At 41.8% G+C, this 24762-nt stretch overlaps 1 protein-coding gene across 2 annotated transcripts in view; it reads left to right on the top strand.

Moving 5' to 3' along the window:
* Positions 1 to 24762, top strand: part of SLC1A7 (solute carrier family 1 member 7) — a 38050-nt gene continuing 13288 nt past the window's right edge. Inside the window, exons 1-6 of one of the 2 annotated variants that reach the window (XM_081010443.1) lie at positions 1 to 764; positions 2075 to 2154; positions 12774 to 12989; positions 17787 to 17829; positions 18011 to 18230; positions 24157 to 24256. In XM_081010443.1, the coding sequence (XP_080866569.1) occupies positions 624 to 764; positions 2075 to 2154; positions 12774 to 12989; positions 17787 to 17829; positions 18011 to 18230; positions 24157 to 24256 (800 nt within the window). In that variant the 5' untranslated portion in view covers positions 1 to 623. Of the gene's footprint in view, positions 765 to 2074; positions 2155 to 6934; positions 6993 to 12773; positions 12990 to 17786; positions 17830 to 18010; positions 18231 to 24156; positions 24257 to 24762 lie in introns of those variants that run through there. The other variant, XM_081010444.1, reaches the window with a different exon arrangement.

Raw genomic sequence — 24762 nt, 5'->3', positions numbered from 1 at the left:
CCCAAACTAACCACAAATGCCAGTTTTTGTCAGTAGCCTCTATATGCATTTTTACTGGTTAGGATATGTCTTAAATCATGCATTTACAGGTGCACTTGCCCTTTTCATCCTGATACTAATAGTGGAAAGCAAACCTGATTAAAGAAGCCCAGTCTCTTCCCCTAGTCTGTCCTATTGTGATAATCCAGCATTACTCACCCAGCGCTTGAATTGCTGCATACCCTTTTCTGTTCCTTTTATAGCTAACGTTGAAACTGAGCTTATAAGGGCTGAATAACGAATTGTGCTTGCTTTTCATATAGGGTGTTGCTTTGCTTAGAGATCACTCTTGTTTCAAAAGTACTACTCTACTCTGTTCTAATTTTCCAGAGTCGGTAATCTTCTTCCAGGTTCTTATTGATGTAGTCACTAATAGGATTGTTGGTATTAATTTGGAAATAATGCCAGCTACATGCTTGGTGGCTATTGGCAGAAGAGGTGACATTGCAGGTCAGCTAAGCAGCACTAGAAACGCTTTGATCTAATCTATACCAAGCCAGAGCTGGCTATTCTAACAAGAGAGGCTGGTGAGGTCTCTTTCTCTATGGGATGCTGATTCTCTTCCAGAGAGCACTGAGGACAGCATGGCAGTGGCTTTGGATGCAATGCTGGCTCGGGTCAAGGATGTTTGTAAAAGAAATGGTTTGCTCATTCTCTCCGTGTTATCCGTCATAGTGGGATGTCTCCTTGGGTTCTTCCTCAGGACCAGACGCCTCTCTCAGCAGGTCAGTGGCATAAGCAGGTGTTGCAGCGGTGTATTTTTAAAAAGGTCTTTGTTACATAACGAAATAGGAAATAAAACAGTGTGTCACAGTGCAGAACATGATAATCCGTGAAGCAAGTTGTCTGGTAATAGTGTTACTCTGTAGGAAAGAACATGAATTGCTGATTTTAGAGTTTTTAATATGTTGGCTATATAGACTATAAAGCCACAGGTATCACAAGGATCTCGCAACTAACACCAACATGAGCATAACATGTTAGATTCTGGAAGAGAAGAAACTGCAGGAGAAATGATTCCTAACATCTTTAAGGTGCATTTCTGGTACGCTTGGGTGTCTTAATTTTTAATGAAAACTAAGTTCTTTTGTCTTGGTGGCAACAGGTTTACGGTATGTAAAATGGTTATGCCCCCAGCTAGTTGTTTACCCCAGAGCAGTCCCTACAATTTCGATAAAGTTTTAGGGAAAACGCTTCAAGGTCAGTGGTTTGGTTTGTAGCCAAAATACTATTCTGGAATCAGGGCACAAAATTCAATTATTTCAAAAATACATTCCAGCTGTTTGAGCAATCTGATAATTCATCAGTTTAACAGTACGGATTTCCCCATTCAGAATAAACTGGAAACATTGAACAAGCCAGAAAGAAATAGGCTGTTGCATGTTTTTTGCCATATAATAGGAATGCTGTGTTGCTGTTTTGAATGTATTGTATATCTAGACATAAATTATTTGTTACTGGTAACTGAAAACTGAATTTCATTCTAAGGGGTGTCATTCATACAGAGTAAACATTAAGCCAAAAGAAAATCATGTGTAGTGTTTGATGCCAGAAGTATACCCTTATTTATTGCTTGTTTTGCGCTTCATTTTCAGGATTAAGTTTGATTAATATAAACTATCCTTCAGGTCATTGTGATATTAGTAGAGATATGGACAGATGTCTTTGATTGGCAGGAGCTTTAGTGTTATTTCTCCTAACAGCGCTTAAGATCAAATTCGTTTCTGTATTCAGATTGTCTGTCACACTGAACACATGGCGTTCATCTGATCGCTTTTGAAAACCTTTTCAAGTTAGTGCAGTAAAGACTGGGTTCATTATTTTGAATTATCTAACTGTGAGAGAAACCTTGTTATTTCCCCCCAAGCCATAGTGCTATCTCCTATTGATTTTCATGTCTCTTCATCATTTGAAATGATATGTGATGAAATGAGATGAAAGTAGCAGTAAAGAGTTCAGCACATTTTAACTGTGGTTCAACAAAGAGATACACATGTATATCTTCAAATAACTGATTCACCTCCTTATTTTATAGGAAATAAGCTATTTCCAGTTTCCTGGGGAGTTACTGATGAGAATGCTGAAAATGTTGATTCTACCACTGGTTGTTTCAAGGTAAGCTAGTGGATAGCGAGCTGTAGCATGATTTACCCAACTTTGTTCCTTTGATTAAAGAAACAAAATTAACTTTCAGCTATAATTCAAGTTGCTTGTTCCTTAAAGGCACATGCATATTTGTGATCAATTGATTTAGCAAGAAGTTATGGTCTTAGCTGAAAATGTCACAGGATTACCACGCAGGGTATGATAATACTGTAGAAACATGTAGAAAATATAGTTGCAATTCACAACTAAATCAGATTACTTGTAACTCAAGGCAAACATGTGTTTGAGACTTGGGGGGGGGGGGAGAAGTAATGAGAAAGAGGAGTGGTTTGGGACAAGGAAAAGTCAGGGTCTCCTTTCTTGCTACCACTTCTTCCCTCTCCTAAGACTGTTTTATATTAGGTGGGGTCTCTAATATAAATGCATTTGCACATAAAATGTAGTTAGTGCTTCATTGCCTGTGCTTGCAGTGCATTATAGTTAACACCTTCCTATATGCGTTTTGGATATAATGCATACCTAGCAAGCTTAAATCAAGTATGTCAACTAACACAGACTGTTATATAGAAAATGTAATTTGCTGTTGTTTTAAATAATCCCTTGTTTAGGTAATAACACTGAGAGGAAAACGCGTTATATAATGTTTGCCACTATGTATTACAAGGCCAACAACATTGTTCCAGCTCCCATCTGTTGCTGTATAACATAGATATAATATAACTGTAATATATCACTTATGGTGTCTTAGTAGTTGACAAAGATTGATTGCTTTATGGTGTGTGGCTTGTATTTAAGGGTATACTGCACTGATAAATATTGGATGTATTTGACTTCAAATAAGTCATAAGAAATTCTGTACATAACAATGCAAATGCGACAAACTTTGTCTTTCCACACAAATGAATTATTATTAAGGTGGATATTGCAATTGTACAATATACCACACCTATTCTATGATGCTTCCTGCAAAGGTATGCTTTCTTCTCCAGAATACTAACATAAAAAATGTAGGTCTTGTACAGAATGTTTTAGTGCTTTTCATAGAATCATAGAACTGTCAAGTTGGAAGGGACTTCATCTAGTCCAGCCTTTCTCAACCTGTGGGTCCCCAGATGTTGTTGAACTACAACTCCCATCACCCCTAGCTAGCAAGGCCAGAGCTCAGGGATTATGGGAGTTGTAGTCCAACAACATCTGGGGACCCACAGGTTGAGAACCGCTAATTCTAGTCCAACCCCCCTGCAATGCAGAAACACCAGCTAGATCATATATGACAGATGGCCATCCAAACTCTTCTTTAAAACTTCCAAGGAAAGAGAGTCCGCCACCTCTCATGGCTCCAAACTTTGGGTCCAAAGTTCTTAAGTTTGGAACATGCTGCCACTGGCTGACATTTAATTCCTACTCCTGCCTGTTAGTACTGCAGTCACCATCATATTGGAGTTTCAAAATTTCATTGTTCTATGCCTGCCTATGCATGCACTTACTGAAAACTACCACTGCATATCAACAAATACGGTAGTTGTTTCATACTTGTGCAGCACACACTCAGCAGAAGATTTGAACCAGGGATTTCAGCAACAATTACAGATACACAGCATGCTTCCATGCATGGGCGTAGCCAAGGGGCGGACAGGGAGGGGCAGCTGCCACCTAAATCAATAAAAATCAATAAAAATATATAGCAAACTGAGGTTCTGCCTTCTTGGTGGTGGTGCCTGCCCGGTGGAACACCCTCCCATCAGATGTTTATTATTATTATCTCTAACAAAAATCCTGGCTATGCCCATGCGAAGTATGATACTCCATCTGATAATTGGCACTCCAAGGCCTTTCTGCCCCTCACCTTAGCTGGAGGGGATGTCACCTAAGCTCTGATAATGTCTCATTCAGAATATTCAAGAGAGATCCTCAACTAACAGGAGATCTCATCTGCTATCATTAATTTTCACTGATGAAATGTAAACTGTCCATACTAGGACATAACAACTTTTCACCCTTCAAAGAGCAGTTCTGTAGACCCTTATCTGTACAGTGGTACCTCGGGTTAAGTACTTAATTCATTCCGGAGGTCCGTTCTTAACCTGAAACTGTTCTTAACCTGAAGACCACTTTAGCTAATGGGGCCTCCTGCTGCTGCTGCCGCCGCGCCACCAAATTTATGTTCTTATCCTGAAGCACTATTTCTGGGTTAGCGGAGTCCGTAATCTGAAGCGTATGTAACCTGAGGTACCACTGTATCTAACAATTCCTTGCAGTTATAATGTCACTTGGCCAAGTTTAGAATTTTGTCCATCTCCTCTGAGATGGAGACTTCTAACAGCCATGTGCTCAAACCTCATGGGAGCAAGATGCCCTGTGCCGAAGGTGAGTGCAGGACAAGGAAAGCATCCAGTCAAACACAGCCTGATGGCTAGAATGAGTTTCATCGTAACGAGCATCTGATTAGCACTGGTGTCTTCAGAATGGGTTTTTTAAACAGGTTTCTTGAACTAATAGCTGATCCATTCATAATGTTTATCAAATAGGCATACATTGAAAACTTGTATGCAATTGGCAGCATTTACAATTTGGTAATTTAATGGCCTATTTTCAGGGCGACAGCTCAGTGGTTGGACATCTGCTCTGCATGCAGAAGGTCCCTGGTTCAGTCACCAGCATCTGCAGGCAGGGCTGGGAATGACCCTGTCTGAAACTCTGGAGAGCAGCTGCTAGATGCAGACCCGCATCTAGCAATGGTCTGATTCAATGTAAGACAGCTTCCCATGTCCCTAAAAGGAAACTGATTAAACAGGACAAGTGCATTTTAATGTAGTAGTTTTGAAGAAAATGACTGAAGCCCTAGGCATATTTATGTGGGGGTAGGAGCCACTGTAATAAATGGGATTTACTTGCAAATAAGCCTGCACAGTGTACCGTACCTCTGAAAGAAGTATGAATCTTCTACCCAGTCCTGCAATAATACTTATGATCATCTTTATTATTATATATTTTAAATAAACAACACTTAGAATTATTTTGGACACGCTTATAAAGGAAGTTAGAATCCTGCATATAAAGTTCTGGGTCAAATGAACATTTGTGCATTGGAGACACTTGGAGCCAAACTGGCAATAGCAGACAGTGTGATGTGTTGGTGATGCTCACCTGACCTCCCAACAGCACTGTCACTGCTGCTTACCGGGAAGAAGAGGGGGAGGGGCAAGGTGGCAGGGAGTTTAGTGTGGTGCAAATGCACCAGCAGAGTGCTCCTGATGGTGCATTTGTATTATGCCAGCCTCCTTGTTCCCTTCCATCCTCCCTCCTTGTAAGCAACAGCAACTCAGCTATCAGGAGGTCAGGGGCCACCATGAAGCCCACTACTACAAACTGTATGTAATGGGTCCATCATTAATTTATCTACCCTATTCACATCCAAAGTAAATGAAGAGATCTGAAGGTAAAAGGAGTCCCATCCTGCAAACCTTACTTTCTCTTGGTCCATGTGTAGCTAACCTTTTATAGGCTGAGGATCAGAGTCACCCTTAGCCAATCTTCTTGGGGTTGGTGGGTGTGATGTGAAGTGAGTTTAGCACCTTACACTTTCACATGCACAAGACACACAGGCACAGAACCCCCTTCTTCCTTCCTTCTGCTGACGAGGTAGAGCTGATGTGCATCTTCATTAGGGTGAAGGGTGCGTGGAGAGGTTTATACTAGCAGTGAGATTACTTTTAAAGCATTTAAAATTGGTGGAGTCTTGAGGAGGGGGCAGAAAATTTGTGGGAGAGGGGTTGTGGGTCAGGCCCCCAGACCAGAAGTTAGCCATCCCTGCCACAGTCCATTGCTCCAAGAAGGTCTCTCCATTCCCAGCACACCTCAACTTTCAACACCTCACCAGGGATAAGAGGAAGTTGTGATTTTGATAAAATCCTTAATATATATGTATAGTACGCAAGCTTGAAATCTTCAGAGACATGCTAATGAGGAGAGCCACATTTGGCTTTTTGTTTCTTGATCCAAATTCTAGATAGCTAAATGCAAAGCAATCTTCTTTTACAAGATTGGCCATAATTCTGTGATGGTGATAATCCTCTGTATTTCTGCTCAGATTCCCCAAGTTAAGCAAAATGTGTGTTTAGTAAGGAAAACTTTCCACCACCTTAAGCATCTCTCTGTAAAGTTTTACAGCACTGATATGCACTTGTTCTGTCCCAGCATATCTCTCGTGGCCTTTTCATATTTGCAGATTTGCAAATTACATGCTCATAATAGGGGGAGTTGTATTTCTGTTGTACATAAGCTTGGATTGCTTCCTTCAACCATATGTGAAGAGTAACATTTTTTCCTCCATGTCCAAAGCTGCTAACATGTGTACTAGTAAAATACAGGCTTGCCACATTTTGTAAAATGTTTTGCGGGTATGTTTATATTTGAACTGGCCTGACAATAAAGTGTCTTTGGACAAATAAAGGCATTTCCTACAAACTCTTTCTGTTTGTCAGAGGTGGGGAACATCAGCCCTTAGCCATGCTGGCGTATGGGAGCTGGAGTCCAGAGAACTTCATGTTCCCCACTCCTGTTTTATATAAATTGGTTATGATCCAGAGATGAAATATATCCTTCTCTCCCCTCCCCGAGACCTTAAAAAATGACCTTGCAGTAGCAAACCAGGGAAGCTGGTGTTTCTGTTCTGCCAATGATAATCATGCTACATTTAATCATCACTAATGTTGTTGACAAAGGGGAACCTCGCTAGTAACCTCTTACTTAGGAAGGGCTTTTCCATAGCAAGCAATTAGGAAATGAGAACATGACCGGGAGGTGAATGAATGAAAACAAACAAGCATCTTCTAGCGACTGCGCTGGTGGTTAATACTTGACCATTACTTCTTGACAAGATTAATGCCTTTCTAATCACATTAATCCCCTTTGACAACTGTATCCATAATCCATCTATTTCAAAGCAATATCCAGATGGCTTCTGATGGAGGAGGAAGAGAGCAAGAGAGAGAGGCATGAGATGAATGGGCTTTGCAGTCAGCTCCTTATGTTTCCCTTTCCCAGGGTTTATGGCATTTGAGGCTAACCCCATTCAGAAAGAGACTGACAGTTATTTAAGCAGAGAGCCATGCAGATTAAAACAACTGCACTTTATAAATAAACTCACTTTAATCTTAAAAGTGCAGGAGCTCAACTTTGTGAATCATTTGGCCAGTTTTATTGTCACATTCAGAAATAATGTGAGAAAAGCAAGAATGATGGTTGTGTTCATGTCAGCACCTGAAAATGGTTTCCAAACCAGGAGCTTCCAGGTAAAGATATATCTGCCATGTTCCAACAACCTTTTAGCTGAATGGAACAGACAAGTAGATGGTCCATTATCATTCTGTCACCAATTCGAAAGTATTGCCAGCTGTCATTGTCAAAGCAGTAGACCAGGAATAGCCAGGAGATGCCTTTATTAAGGCTGATGTATATGCAGATGCTGGAGGAGACTCTTGAGAGTCCCATGGACTGCAAGAAGATCAAACCTATCCATTCTTAAGGAAATCAGCCCTGAGTGCTCACTGGAAGGACAGATCCTGAAGCTGAGGCTGCAGTACTTTGGCCACCTCATGAGAAGAGAAGATTCCCTGGAAAAGACCCTGATGCTGGGAAAGATGGAGGGCACAAGGAGAAGGGGACGACAGAGGACGAGATGGTTGGACAGTGTTCTCGAAGCTACCAGCATGAGTTTGAAAAAACTGCGGGAGGCAGTGGAAGACAGAAGTGCCTGGCGTGCTCTGGTCCATGGGGTCACGAAGAGTCGGACACGACTAAACGACTAAACAACAACAACAACAAACATATGCAGATTGGGCTCTTTTTCCATCATGTGTCAACAGATACTTGAAGCCAAGTGTGAATATGTGACAATTGAGTTGAGTTTAATTTAACACACGTTTCCTTTTCTATATGTGTTGCTATGTACTGTCTTGTAAGACCACATTCACACCATACATTTAAAGCGCTATGGTATCTTTTAAACAGTCATGGCTTCCCTCAGAGATTTGGTTTGTTAAGGGTGCTGATAGTTGTTAGAGATACCTATTCCCATCACAGCTACAATTCCCAGAATGGTTCAGTAATATATTCCTCTTCACCGGGAATTCTGGGAACTGTACCCCTGTGAGGGGGGCTCTCAACACTCTTAGCAAATGACAGCTCTCAGAATTCTTTGTGGGAAGTTATGGCTGTTAAAAGTGATACCATAGCATTTTAGATGTATAACATGAATGTGGTCTTAGCACTATGCATTACAGACAACAACCTATTACACGTGTCTGATTGACATGCGATTGTGTGTGTGGTGCCAAACCCGAAAGTGACCCGAAAAGGTCACTAAAAGGGTGTGCCAGGGCAGAATGTTTTACACGGGCACCGCTGACGCACACAGGGTGGTGGTGTCCAGAACATAACCCCCACACAAAACAAGGATGCCTGTATATGCAGTAGCCTTAATTGTCATCTATGGCAAGTAGATTTACTACTTTGTTATTCATTGTAAGCCATCTGTCTTTATTAGGCCATACTGGATATACATGCATACATCCACAGAGAGAAATACCTTCCCCCCCCCCCCTTGCGTTGCGTTGTTTTTAAAATTTGGTTTGCTATTCCTGGGTTCCGCATCTTTATTTACAGAATTCTGCGTTTAGATTAGCAGCGTTTAGCCTTAGTTTGACTCTCCACCCTTTCAGGAGGCACCCCTAATTAACTGCTTCTAAACAGTTAATTACTTTTGTGGACTTGCCCCTTACAATTCTAACTCTTCTCACTACATTATCTGGTGACAGAGTAATCTTATTACAGATGATGATCTTATTAATGAACATGCTCCAAAGACTGGGCAATCTCATTATTAGACCCCTCTAGGATTTGTCATCTTGAAGCTAATATATGAATGGACACTAACTCTAGACCATACCATGATTGGTGATCAAGCATCATCTGTAACCAAGCTGCTGTAAATATGTGAGAGATGTGGCAGGTCATGCTGCACCTTGTGTTAGATTAGTATCTGAACTGGCCGTCATTTTTTTCTACCTTAATGTTCTTTGCAAATTGTGGAGGATAAGTCTACCCATGACTCTCTTCCATGATAGCTATGTAGTAACTCCAGTTTCAGAGGCAGTTTGCCTTGGAATACCAATTGCTGGGAATCAGAAGGGGGGAGAATGTTGTTGTGATCATGTCCTGTTTCTGGACTTTCCATTAATATCTAGTTGACCAGAACGAGAAGAGGATGCTAGACTTGAGGGGCCTTTGGTTGGATCCAGCAAGGCTCTACTTAGGTTCTTATGAATGTGATAGGTCAAAGTGAAACATTTTCTACGTTTTCTTTCTTGTTTTAGTATTTGGGGTGAATTATATCCAATTTTTCCTGCCAACCTAGCAGTTCGAAAGCACGTCAAAGTGCAAGTAGATAACTAGGTACTTCTTCAGCGGGAAGGTAAACGGCGGTTCCGTGTGCTGCTCTGGTTCGCCAGAAGCGGCTTAGTCATGCTGGCCACATGACCCAGAAGCTGTACGCCGGCTCCCTTGGCCAATAAAGAGAGATGAGTGCCGCAACCCCAGAGTCAGTCACAACTGGACCTAATGGTTAGGGGTCCCTTTACCTTTTATATCCAAATTTAACTCATCAGAAAGTCTATCCCTGGAGTCCCCGTGGTGGTGGGATATCATGCGAAAATTTATTTTTGTCTTTCTTTTCCTTTTCTGAGACTAGAACTGTAGTACTGCCATGGGCTAAAAAAGAGAAAGAAGAAATCACTGTCTCCATTTCCCTCCGCTTCCTCCTTTGTCTCTCTGCTATGTCTTTTGGTTGCGCTGTGGTCTAAACCACAGAACCTAGGGCTTGCCGATCAGAAGGTTGGCAGTTCGAATCCCCGCAACGGGGTGAGCTGCCGTTGCTTGGTCCCTGCTCCTGCCAACCTAGCAGTTCGAAAGCACGACAAGTGCAAGTAGATAAATAGGTACCGCTCCAGCGGGAAGGTAAATGGCATTTCCGTGTGCTGCTCTGGTTCGCCAGAAGCGGCTTTGTCATGCTGGCCACATAACCTGGAAGCTGTCTGCGGACAAACGCCAGCCTCCTTGGCCATTAAAGCGAGATGAGCACCACAACCCCAGAGTCATCTGCTACTGGAATTAATGGTCAGGGGTCCCTTTACGCTTTACCTATTCCATTAGGGCAGGACCTGTCCTCTTGCAAGGCTGTGTACATGTCATACCTTTAAAGCACATCCCCGCCCCCAAAGAATCCTGGGAATTGTAGTTTATCCCCCAAGAGCTCCAATTCCCAGCAGCCTTAAAAAACTACAGTTCCCAGGATTAGCCACTTGTTTAACAGCTCCTTATTACTTCCGCATTATGACCATGTGATTGTAGTAAAGTCACTCTAGATTGCATGGTGTTCATATCCTGGCAATCTGACCGTAAAACAAATACGCTTCATGCAGAAACAGGAAGACATTGCAAATAAGTGACATGAAATGCTACTGGGATTACAGTAAAACTGGGGGGGGGGGGGGACATTGGTGGACTTACGTATACTGCATAGTTTCACTGAATAGACATTCTGCTTATTTTCACTGATGTCATTATGGCACAAAACAACCTCATTGTGATTTACTTTCTTTCAGAGTAGCCTGGCAGGCCGGATTATAATGCAGATGTTCTCAGAAGTTAAATATGTTAAACAGACTTTCTGGAAAGGGTTTATAGTGACTTCAAAAAAAAAAAAATGTTGCAGGAACACTCTGACCACCTAACAAGTTTGTTTCCAAGGCGTTGATCCTTTTGCTTTTTATCTCTTCCTTTTATCTCTTTAATTGAGCGATACAATCTAGTCTTTTATATATTGTATGCATTTGGATTATTAATGTATTCGGATGACTTTTATTATTTCACTTTTTAAACTTATGCCGATAAATGCAAAAATAATGAACAATACTTCTGCTAATGTTTTTAATGCATTTGAGTAAACAGCAATTTGCAAGATTCATTTAAAAAAAAAATCTGAGAAATGCCATCTCTTAAGAAGGTATCTCTTTAACTTGCATCTAATAGCATTTGCCACATTTGAACACAGCAGTTAAAATATAACTGTGAATTAATCACAAGTTCTCCTCCAGTACCTGGGGCTTAAAGGAGAGGAATTCTAGGGCAGAGAGTAAAAATACAATACAATGAAGCTAAAAATCTGTTCCCTCTGTTCCCCCTGTCCCCGCCCCCTGCCCCTCCCCCCCAATGCATCGAACTGAAAACAAAACCTGCAGGATTAAAGATTGGCAAGCAGTTAAGCAGTGCATTTTCTTAATTAATTTACTGGATGAGTGGAACCTGATGGCTTAATCCTACCACTATGTTTTCACCAAATTTGTTATAAAGGTTAAGCTGCCTTTCAGCCTGACCTCTAGACAAATTCATCAAATGACATTTGTCATGTTTGGGGAAATGTTGGTGTCTAGAATAAATTAATAATGTTTGCTAGTTTGTTTGGTTATTGTTAATAAATAGTGTTGAAATCTTTAGAAGACAGCCCCACCCCGGAAGCTTGGTTACATATCTTACCAAATCATTCTGCTGTTTCCTGCCACCCATTCATATTTTTGCTTATAAAAGGAAGGTTGAGTGGTGCTCCTTTCAATATCCCACACCTTGCAAGTTTCTAATATCCCCCTCTCTGCCCACCCCGGATGTTCACATCAGCATGGCTTCATTAGTGTCGGATTTGTTTCTGTTTGTGTAGACACCCAGGAGTATTGGCGGGCAGGGGTGTCTTTACCCTGTGCAAAGGTGTTCAAACCTTGCCTAGAGAGAAATTAGGACTCCAAATGGTTTAAGAAAGGGTGCAACATTCAGTAGTCTTTTATGACAAAGCACAGGATATAAATGCATTTCGGGCAACTTTGTGCGCACATGGATTAAAAGCCAAGTGCTAGAAGTTCACATTCCAGTTTCCTATCCTACTTCCTTGTAAATCCGTACGGTGTTGCCTCACTGTGTTCCCAGAAAAATACTAATTCCGGGCTGAGTTTGTGTACACAATCACATTATCGCGTTGGCCTGATCTGAGGTCTTATAGCTTACAGAAGTTATAGGAATCACAGAGATGCAAAAATTGCAATATTTCAAACTTACCTGTGATTTAGGTCATGTTGCACAAGGTGGTGCTTCTTTTAGGTATGTGCCAGTGTATGTTTGAGTTGGGAAGGGGCTGTAATCATCTGTACATCTGTACTCATATCAGCCCACATTTGAAAAGAAATAGCATCCCAAGCCCCACTACTCAATCTGTAATAGAAGAAAAATGCAGAAAACTAGGGAGCAACATAAATTAATAGTTGCGTTTTTTCTAATAATATTTATGTTATTAGAATTTTTTTTTAAAAAAAAGATGCAGCCTATTGCCTTTTTTCTTTTTAAGGATGAGTTTTGCATTTATAACTTACAGTGTACAAATCTGTCAGGACTGTCAGTCTAAGTTAACTAGCGTCTGAGATATATCTTTACCATGTCCATTTCTTCTCACAGCCTAGAGCAATAGATCTCATTCAGAAAACATGTGGAAAGGGTAACACGTATCTTGCCTTTTCTTTCAACAGCTTAATGTCTGGGCTAGCAGCCCTCGATGCGAAGACATCTAGTCGATTAGGCATCATAACAGTCACATACTACCTTTGGACCACTTTTGTGGCTGTTATTGTGGGAATCATTATGGTCTCCATTATCCATCCTGGTGGGGCAGCCCAGAAGGAGAACACGGAGGAAAGTGGGAAGCCAATCATGAGCTCTGCAGATGCCTTGCTGGACTTAATTCGGTAACTACATTCATTCTTACTGCTTTTATGAAAGGTAAAATCTTACGCATCCTGTAACTTTGTGGGGCATTTTAAGATACATTTTGAAGTCTGTGAATTCTCTGTAGGGTAGTTCAAAATAATCACCAGATTCTGAAAATACAGGCAATATAATTCTAAAATGCTCGGGGCGAGGCATATTTTTACATCCTGCGTTTATGTGAATTGCCACCAAGAACCTAAATGACTGGCATTGACAGCTGTAACTGTGAGACTGCTTTGCATACAGGATTTTAGCTTGTGTGAACTGTGCTTAACTCAGAGAATGGGATGTCCTGAATGGGAAGTCTCTTCTTTCTTTGTGGCCACCATTTGTCTTAACAGCTGAAGGAGGATAGCAGGCTATTATCTTCCTGCAACTTATGAGGAGAATGTAGAAGTGGTCCATTGTGCTGGTGGCCCTGCTTCTATTTGTTTGAATTCCCTCAACTCCTGTTGTTTTTATATGCTTTTATACTACTTTTATGTTATGCTTTTGTTTTAACAATACAGTGGTACCTCGGGTTAAGTACTTAATTTGTTCTGGAGGTCCATTCTTAACCTGAAACTGTTCTTAACCTGAAGCACCACTTTAGCTAATGGGGCCTCCCGCTGCTGTGCAATTTCTGTTCTCATCCTGAAGCAAAGTTCTTAACCCGAGGTACTATTTCTGGGTTAGTGGAGTCTGTAACCTGAAGCATATGTAACCTGAAGCGTCTGTAACCCGAGGTACCACTGTATTGTTGATTGCTTTCATGTTGTACACCACTTAGAGACTTTTGAAAAATACTAAGCAGTTTGGAAATGCTTTTAAATAAATGAAAACCGGTAACCCGGGCATCCAAGTTGACCTTGTCTGGTAGGACAAGAGAAAGTGGCCTGTCTCTCAGCTGACAGAGAAGAAATCGACCTGGCTGAGAGCTAGACTCCTGCTGAGGAGGATAAGCCTCTCGAAATATGAAGTGACAGCAATAGCTGGCTGCCTGGGACAGCAGGGTCTCTGCTAAGGCCTGAGGAAGCACAAACTAAAGCATCCCTCCCATCTTGACCCCCCAGATTGTTGCTAGACAAACAATCCCCATCATTTGTTTTACTAGCGTTCGCATAGTGTTAATACTTGATGTTGAATAGTTATGTATTCTCCATTCAAGCACCTTTGGGTGACAAGAGGATTATAAATGCTTTTAATAAGTAAACAAATCATCCCCAAGTGTCATGGTCCATCATCAGGGACATTGGGATCTGTAGTCCAACAACATCTAGGGACCCCTGGTTGAGGAAGACTGAACTAAAGCCTGGTTCGTACTGACAGAGTGGCACAGGAACCTTTCTTATGACTGGGTTTCATACTGTTTACGTAACATCTAGAAGGAGGGTTTATTTGAAGATGGAGTTTGGATTTGATATCCCACTTTATCACTACCCTAAGGAGTCTCAAAGCGGCTAACATTCTCCTTTCCCTTCCTCCCCCACAACAAACACTCTGTGAGGTGAGTGGGGCTGAGAGACTTCAGAGAAGTGTGGCTAGCCCAAGGTCACCCAGCAACTGCATGTGGAGGAGCAGGGAAGCGAACCTGGTTCACCAGATTACAAGACTACCATTCTTAACCACTACACCACACCGGCTCCCAGTGTCAAAAATTATTAAAATTTGTATACTGCCCTTCATCCAAAGAGCACAAGGCAGTTCACAACATAACAATAAAAAATGAGAACACAAAATACATAATAAAACAAAAACAAACCAAAAATCCTCTCCCACAAGCACATTTAAAATGACATAGAACCCTGTTCCACAAGAGTATTGTCACCATTACTCAATACAGATTAACAAACTGCCCCTATGCTTCCTGATAGCCAACTATTGATCCTGAATCATCATTCTGGAATTTGTTTCCTAATGTATTCCAATATGTGTGAGAGCTACAAAGTGCTGAGGAACAGAAGTTGATCATGTATCTGGTGTACAGGTTTCAGTATTGGTCAAACAATGCTAAGGAGAGTGTTAAAATAGATGCGTGGATCATCCTAACTTTACTAAGCGGGAATAAAACATTTTTATATTTAAAAAAATTAATATTTCATGCTAAAACTGGGCATTTGTCTGGAATTTCAGCCAACAAAAACTCTGTTCAGTTTTATGCACCAGTTTCCTTCCCCTCACCTGTACTTCTATGTGATAAAAATATTTGTTATTTCTTAATTTTTTATTGATCTTGGGCTTCACTGCAAGCCAGACAATACCTAAACATGTGACTTTCTCTCGAGACCACATTTCTTCCCTTGAGGCATCAGATAGTCAGTACAACATGAATTACTTTATTTTATTTTATTTATTGACTTTACATTCTGCTGCTGGCGTGATATTACGGTGGTGTACCAGGCGGAGTAGTGCAAATTCTCTTTCTTTCTTTCTCATATATTTTGCAATCATATGAAGGCCATCCTTTTACCTGGAAGTGATCCGTTTTTGGTCACTTCAAAAAAGCTAGTCTCAAAGAATGTTTCTTCACCATAGAAATAAACAGCAATCTATTTAAAATATAGTGGAAGTATTCCAGATCCCTGTATTAAGAGGAGCAGTTGTAATTCCTGCAGGATAAAGAATGATCAAGAAATAAAATGCTGTAATCCTCTGCGAATTTGGCTAACATTAAATCTAGCTACTAACCATCTGATATTTCTTCTCCTGTGGAGTCCCAGTTGCATTTTAATGCTGCCAATTATGATTTAGGGAGCGAAGCCACATTCAATTTATTTTCTGCTCTCAGAGCTGCCATGGGCCACTTGTGTCGTTCTTCTTCAGTTCAGGTTGAAGGAAAATCCTCAATGGGAATCTGCTGCTCCAGATGAATTCTCCATCGCAAACTAATTTAATCAGTGCAATAATCTTTTGTACGTCTGTAGCACCTTGCATCCAAAAATCGCATGACAAGCATGAATTAGATAATGTGTGCGGATGGAGTGCAGGTTTCATGGGGACTAATTGTCCTGGTGAAGTCAGCATCATTTGAGAGGCAAGTTAAAGGGAAATTCTCCATTTTGTAAAGGTGTAGCTAGATGTTCATGCATCCCCCCCCTCAAATAATTACAGTGGTACCTCGGGCAAAGAACTTAATTCGTTCTGGTCGTCTGTTCTTAACCTGAAACTGTTCTTAACCTGAGGTGCCACTTTAGCTAATGGGGCCTCCTGCTGCCGCTGCGCCACCGCTGCATAATTTCTGTTCTCATCCTGAAGCAAAGTTCTTAACCCGAGGTAATATTTCTGGGTTAGCAGAGTCTGTAACCTGAAGCGTCTGTAACCTGAAGCGTATGTAAGCCAAGGTACCACTGTATTTTATTACTCAAGAAGTAATTAATTGCACAGATGTTATTCTCTTGATGTTGGGGAGAAACTCAACATCTTTCACATCACACTTTCTAGCACTCATACCACAATATATATATTTTTCTGCTTTTTCCATTTCTGGATTACTCAAGTGTTGGATGACTCTTAGCAGAATGTGTGACATGACTGCACTGTTTCAGACGATAAGACCGTTGTGCCTATGCTGTTTGCTCTTGGATGGTTCATCATCCACACAGGTGACACAGCACATTAACTAGCAGTTGTCATGCAATGAACATGCATGTATGAACAAAACTCAGGCTGCAATCCTATGCACATTTACTCCATGGGGAGAAACTCCCATTGGAGGATAAGGCTACCAATGGCGACTGGCCACGATAGCTCTGCCTCTGAACGCCAGTTGCTGGGAATCACAAGCAGGTAGAATGCTGTTGCACTCAGGTTCTGCTTTTGGGCTTCCCTCAGGCACCTTGCTGGCCACTGTGAGAACAGGATGCTGGACTAGATGGGCCATTGGCCTGATCCAGCAGGCTCTTCTTATGGTCTTATGAAAATTCAGTGGGACTAATTTCTGAACAGACGTGCATGTAAGTAAAACTGTCTGACATGTTTGCCTAAGATGCCAGGACTTGATTGAGTCTCCATTGTATGTTCAGTCGCATCGTTGTAGAAGAGCTATAGAGTTAAATCATTCTGACTGCTTCCTAAGATCAAAAGGGGAGGACCTTCTCTGTGTACCTTCTAGGGTGGAAGCATGTTTGACTGCGATAAGAGAGAGGAACTTCTCAGTGTCTGCTCCCTGATTGTGGAGACTTTGCCCTGTGAAATGTGGCTGGCTCCTTCCTTTGCTTTTTTTGCAACAGTTGTTGAAAACCATTTTATTCCAGCAGGTTTTTGCTGTATGTGAAAGGTGATGTTTCTATGGTTTTAACAGCTGACCTTATCTCTTTGGTTGATTGTTTTATACTGTTGTTTAATAGGGATGTCTAAATGATGAATGCTGCTCTTAGTGATAGTTTTGCACCAGAAGGGTGGTATATAAGTATTTTAACAAATAGAGATGGACAGACAGTAGTATCTCGCTAAGTTTGGGCATGCAGGATCCTACTGAAATAGGACTAGATGGTTTTCAGACTTTTTCCAGCACTTTGATTCCAGTGCTTCTGTGTGTCTACAGCAGAGGAATAAAGCTTTTGAAGAAGCTGTAGTAAGGCTTCAATTAACAGAATGTCATTTAGCTCCTGTTTGGCACATATTGCAGGTTGCAGATATTACAACGGGAAATATTGGAATGTGATTGATTCCCAAATAAAATGCTACACAGATAGAAATGGCCACCTAAAAGAGAAAGTAACTTATAAAGATTAGTGGCCCAATGAGTTCAATTCTTACATAATACCTTGGCAAACATCTTTCTTATCTCTTTTCAGGAACATGTTCCCTGCCAACCTTGTTGAGGCCACTTTTAAACAGGTGAGTGTCTGGACGACTATTAGTTTGAACACTAGGGAAATTTCCCCTTCAAATAGGCAAAGAGTTAATGAATCTTCAGAGGTATTCCGTTATCTGTTGATAAAGTTTCATTCATGAAGGGAACTTCAAAGCAAGAAAATATCCTTCTACATGTAATGGAGATGCTCTTCCGCTCTTTCAGTACCGAACCAAAAGCACCCCGATTGTGAAAGCCAACAAAGCTGCGTCTGAAAGCACCACACGCCGAATCATTATCTACGGGGTTCAGGATGAAAATGGATCCAACATCCAGAATTTTGCCTTGGACATCACACCACCACCCGAAGTTATCTACAAGTCAGAACCAGGCACCAGCGAAGGCATGAACGTGTTGGGGATTGTAATATTCTCTGCTACCATGGGTATGTGGTTGTAATCTGTGAAGTTGTCCTTTGATGTAGAAGAATTAACCTTTCTGTTTGGAACCCCTGGTGCCGTTTCTGTTCTTTCACCACGTCAATAGCACCCACTTGAAATAGCTTTGAGCAGTTGAGCATTGGAGCCAAGCTTCCAGTCACCTGCGAAAGAGCATGCTGCAGTTTTCAGCTGTCCTACGTTGCTCTGTAGTTTCCTCATCTGGTATTTTTACTTCCCTCTCTAATTCATAGAGCTTGTGTGACAGGGCTAGGGGCCTGAGGGCCACATCTCTTCATGGAAACCCTGAGAGAGGATGTCTCATGTTGGCTAGGGGACTGCACTGAAAAATATAGCAGACCCAAGTCATGACTTATCCCCATTAAAGTGAAATGGATTTGCTAGTCATCACTAAGTTCTTCTCTATGGATTTCAAATTTTGGAACAGTGAAGACCAGTCTCCCGTACATTGTGAGATTGCCTACATACTTACTGATTTTAAACGCTACAGGGGGCCATGATTTGGCTAAAAGTGGGAGGAATGGCTTGTGGATTCTATTAACCCCCCCCCCCCCCCCAGTCTGCCCCATCCCAATTCAAGCCCAGTTTTCAATAATATTTACTATTTGCTACTATTAGTTAATAACTGCATTTATATTCCACATTTCCTCCAAAGAGCTAAAGACAGTATACATTGTCCTCCCCTCCCTCACAACATCTCTGTGAGGTAGGTTTGGCTGTGAGATCGTGAGATCGTGTTGGTGTGAGGTTGTTGTTATTATTATTATTATTATTATTTATTACATTTGTATACCGCCGTATACCCTCAGGTCTCAGGGTGGTTACAACATAAAGTCACAATATAAAATCACAAAATACATAATCAAAATAAAAACAGAAACAACCCAATAACCACCGCCCCACACACACATTTTAAAAGGGCATTGGATGTCAATCAGCGAAAGGCCTGGTTTAAGAGGAATGTTTTTGCCTGGTGCCTAGAGATTCTGAAATGTCCTTCACGTTTTCCTGTTGGTGAATTTTCATTGCACTCCTATATTAGGAGCTTCGGTGTAATAATTCACAGAATGCCCTGCAGGGAGCAGTGGAATATTTCAGTAGCCGAGCACTCTCTTCTCCTTGATTTACCCCCAACGCATTGGCTCCAATCAAAATGATGTCATTTTTATTTTAAGCATAAATCTTGCTGGCATGAATTATCACATGATTGTCACGCTGAAGATTGATTCATGTGCTGGACTGCAACTTCACAAAGAGGAAAAGTTTGTAGCATCCTAAAGTAAAATTCAGTTTCTGGAGCAAGCATGCTAGCAGATTAATCTAAAATGAAAATCTGTTTAGCCCTTTCCAAAGAGGATATTGTGAAGTTGGAAAAGGTTCAGAAAGGGGAAATCAAAATGATCAAGGGGGTGGAGAATACTCTGCTGTGAGGAAATGTTACAACATTTGGTCCTTTTTTGGTTAGAAAAATGGTGAGTAAGGCTGCAGTCCACCCCCATCCCCTACATTACATTGGCCTTTGTGGGGCTGCTGGACTGAGCAGAGGCCTCCCTCCACTCCATTCTGCCAGCCCAGCTGGCCTCCTGTTCAACCACCCTCTTCTGCTCACCGAATGGGTGGGCAAGAGGCCCTCTGCCAATATCCCCACCAGATGAGTTAAGTGGAAAGCCCCCAAACAGGACATTCACAGGGAGGGTGTGGGGCTAAACTAGCCCACACCCCACTGGATCCCAAGCCAGCCTCACAACTTATTGCGGGGCAGGATTGAACCCTGCTCAGTTTGGCTGTGCACACCTGTTCCCTGCTTACTGATTCTTTCAGAAAAGTGAATGACAGGGAAATATAACATGCAAAGAGTATTGCAACAAGGGCAGTTGTGAGAAGGGGTAGAGTGGATTTAGGCTGCAATCCCAGTGGTGGCCCTGAACTTGCATCACTTCTCCAACCCTGAACTCACATCCACCCAAACCTTTCATTCATCGCTTTATGTCTTGGGTGGAAGAAAAGGAGATATGAAACGTAGATGTTGAGGAGGGACCAATCCCCACTGGCCAAACTGAATGGAAGTGATATGAATCTGAACTACAGACATGGACATTTCTGTCAGTCACATTGAGAAATATGCCCAGGCCTGCTATTCATTTTCATGTGGCCTATAGACTTGCCTCCTCTGTCTTCTCCCTCCACCTTTAGATTATGGATAGGGACCATTTCCACTTTTCAACATGGAATATCCATGTTCTCCTGAAGCTGCCATTTCATAATAAGCCCAGACTGGATTAAAATGCTGAAGTGCCCTTCAAATTTATGTTAAGAGGAAGGAGCAACATAATTCAAAAAACATATTGCAGATTTGAAATTTATGGTGAGCCAGAGATTAGCAAGTGTTGTTGTGAAATGGCTGCATCTTGACAGCAGATCAGCTTATTTGCCATTAAATCAAGACTAGTGCTGAGACCTGGAACCTGCTGTACAAGCACAGACGTGAGCTCTGACACTCGGTTCTTGGCTGGGATATATTTGCTGTACAGACAGATATGAGAGTTCACTGAGGCTTAGAAAAAACCAAAATCACTCTCACTAAATCATTTTCAAGAGTATTTTTTTGTTGTTGTTGAAATGGTTCCCTGAATGTGGAGCCTGTATTTTTTTCAGTGACTGATCTATGGACTTCTCCTCTCAGACTGTCCCACTTGGTTCTTGGCAAGGGACCTAACTGTGTTTCCTGCTGCTGGATCATGGATCTATTATCTCTTTATTTTCCCCTCTGCTGCCACAGGATAGACTCAGAGCCTACACACATACTAATGTGTGTCTGTAGGATCTCACCATAAACATAGGGACCCTGCATTTTCTCCAGTGATTATCTGTGATTGCAGCCTGCACGTACATATTTGTACCGTGATATGCTCTGCTCTGACCTACCGATGAATGTGTGGAGGTTGGAAGTGTGGCCCATGAGTGTGACTCTGTTCCTCCCACTCTAAGTAGTCAAATCCACAGGTGTGGTTGCATGAATTGCTGAACAGGTTTGTGTTGTCGGGCATCCATTGAGCTCTTGCCCTAAACCTCCAGTTTCTGTTGACTTCTACCAAAGATTGAGAAAAAAGGGGGTGTGATAGGTTAAGCAACAGGTAGGTGACAGTACCAAGCTGGTAGACCACATTCTGTTTAGTGGGGATGTCCAAAGCATTCACGGTAATATCTAACTAAGTCTTGCTCGGAGTAAGGTAAAAGTAAAGGGACCCCTGTCGTGGTCCAGTCGTGACCGACTCTGGGCTTGCGGTGCTCATCTCGCTTTATTGGCCGAGGAAGCTGGCATACAGCTTCCAGGTCATGTGGCCAGCATGACTAAGCTGCTTCTGGCGAACCAGAGCAGCGCACGGAAACGCCGTTTACCTTCCCGCCGGAGTGGTACCTATTTATCTACTTGCACTTTGACATGCTTTCGAACTGCTAGGTTGGCAGGAGCAGGGACCGAGCAACGGGAGCTCACCCCGTCGCAGGGATTCGAACTGCCGACCTTCTGATTGGCAAGTCCTAGGCTCTTTGGTTTAACCCACAGCGCCACCTGCTCAGAGTAGACCTACTGAAATCAAGGAACATAAATTACTGAAGTGTATTGATTTCAGTGGGTCTGCTCTGAGTATGCTTAGCATTAGATGCCACCCTCAGACAATGATCATTTCCTCTCAGGATTGCTGTGACATTAAGCCACAAGAGAGCTATTCTCTTTTTGATAGCACCTCCTGTGTACCATGCTGAATGGCATGGGCAGTTAGCCAAGTACACAACGTCATAATGCCCTTTGGAGTGCTACATGTTCAGTCCTGGCTCCTTCAGGTGTTTAGTCATGATATTTGCCTTCTGTCAGAAAGTCACTTCAGCTTGAACCTGGGCATCTTATACTCTTTTAAAGGACTCACCCTGTAGTAATGTAGACACTTTGGGTGGAATCCAACCTAGCACTAAACCTCTCATTCCATCCCCACAAGGATTTCTGCTTGCGCAACGGGATGTTCTCTGCATCTCCTTCCCCGTGAACCCCCTAAATTTGTTCTAGGGGTTACCCCAACCCCCTGGAACAGATTTGGGGAGGGTGTGGGTTGTGCGTGGAGGGAGGAGAAAGGTCTGTTGCACAAATGGAAACCCTAGCACTGGTGCAACATGGGCAATGAATTAAGTGCTTTGGATAGTTAAAGCAGACACATTATTGTTTACATAGTTTGTGATGCCTTTTTAAAACATATTGCTACCAGCCACAACCCTTTGTAGCAGATGGACTGCTTATTGAAATGAATAAACAGGAGTGTCAAATCCCTCAAATTTAAATCCTACTATATTATAATAGTATAAATCCTACATAATTATAATGATTTTACCTGTAGCAGTTCCTGGCCTTTGTCAAGTTCTTGTTTGTCTGTTCTGCTGTGTAGAAATTAGACATTTGGGATTTCATACATAGTTCCTTTATGTCTGTTAAGGTTGCCAAGCAAAAAAGGCAAGTGCAGTTAGGAATAGGATGCTGGCTTTTTTTCACCTAGTTTTCACCTAGAGTCTGGACTGAAACTTCCAAATACACTTTACAGCCACCACAAAGTTATAATTTTGTGTCTAATGGGTATTATGGGTCAGTGTTATGCCCACAGTAGGTTTACTGTTAAGTCCAATGTAGGTTTACTCCTATGCAGAAATAAGTCCCACTGCAATCGTGTACATATTTACCTGGGAGTAAATCTCATTGAACTCAGCATAATTTACCTCTGGATAAACATGCATGAGATTCAGCAGTATTTTTCCTTTGGGCAGTACAATGAAGAAAAGCCTACATTCCATTCAGAATAATAGAGACTGGCTTATATTACTGCAGAAACCTCTGCCCTTTTTTAGGTTGAGGGGTGCACAGACTCATGGTCAATCCTCTGGGTGCCACATATCAAAGTAGGCATGGTAAAAAAAAACAACTTTTGGCATCACAATGTCAGGGTACCTATGGAGGAGTTACTAGTTTTTTAAGATTATTTCTTTTCAACTGGTTAAAAAAAGGTTAGAAATTTTAAAAACATTTTTAAAATGTTGGGGGACACAGCATATTTTGGTATTGTGGCATTGCAGTGGGAAACCTATAACAGCAGTCAAACACACACACACATATGACAAATTTTTGGGGGTCTTGGGAGGGCACAAAAAACTTATTGTGGTACCATATGTGGTTTGCAGCCCCTCATATGTTGGACATCAATGCTCATATGTAACATTTCTAATTCTGTGAACTGAAAATCCAAATAAATGCTAATTTTAAAAATGTACAGTGGTACCTCAGGTTAAGTACTTAATTCGTTCCGGAGGTTCATTCTTAACCTGAAACTGTTCTTAACCTGAAGCACCACTTTAGCTAATGGGGCCTCCTGCTGCTGCCTCACCGCCAGAGCACATCCTGAAGCAAATTTCTTAACCCGAGGTACTATTTCTGGGTTGGCGGAGTCTGTAACCTGAAGCGTATATAACCTGAAGCGTATGTAACCTGAGGTACCACTGTAGTAGCTTAAATAATTCAAATCTGGAACAGTAGCATCAATTACTTAAATATAGAATTTTATGTTGGTATTAATATACTTATATAATAAATGTACTAGCATAGTATGAATGGAAGTGAAAATTAGACTCATGGGGTATTGGGGGGGTCAGAGTCTACAGTTGTCAAACAGAGTGAAGCAGTTCCTGCCCACGAATTTAGGTCCCAAATTTGAGTCCAGCAATTCATGATAGATAGATAGATAGATAGATAGATAGATGATAGATAGATGATAGAGAGATATAGATATACACACTTAAGTTTTATATGCTAATGTGGCCTGTGATGTAAATCCATATGATGGTGAATAAAATGAAACAATATTTATCTATTTGCAGGAATAATGTTGGGGAGGATGGGCAACAGTGGTGTTCCCTTGGTTAGCTTTTGCCAGTGCTTAAATGAATCTGTCATGAAGATAGTGGCTGTTTCCGTATGGTAAGTAAATGCAGCATTAGGGAAAAATAAAACTTGCAAGTGAAAGTTTGGCCCCCATCTGCAATATATAATTTTCAGTGGTTGGAGTCAGGCACAGGTCAGCAATAAAACACCCGCTGTCAGTGAAGTTAACTCTTTATTCAAAGAAATGAAAACAGCTCAGGCCTAGTGATCACGGCAACTCTTCTCAGTAGGTATTGCCCCAATGAAGCAGTTGCAAGGACTGAAGGGCCTCACCTTCCTGCCGCTCTCTAAGGCTCCTCCAGGGTCCTTCCCCAGCAACTTAAGGCTCCTTTCTTCTTGTGTTGCTTTCCACCGCCCTCTTCATTCCTCTGCTGGTTCTGGGAGACCAGGGGGGAGGAGAGCTGGTCACAACAGGATGGAGAAACTCCCTGGCTTCTTCAGCAGCCTGTCTCCACTCTGGACTGCTGTCTGCCACAGCCTCTTCCTGTGCACTAAACCCTGTTGCCTCTTCAGCTTCCAACACATCCTCCTCCCTCTTCTCC

Source organism: Podarcis pityusensis, assembly GCF_964106645.2.
Source record: "Podarcis pityusensis genome assembly, chromosome: 6".
NCBI classification, from domain to species: domain Eukaryota; kingdom Metazoa; phylum Chordata; class Lepidosauria; order Squamata; family Lacertidae; genus Podarcis; species Podarcis pityusensis.
Note: the sequence above shows the minus strand (reverse complement) of the source record. Positions and strands in the feature narration are given on the sequence as shown.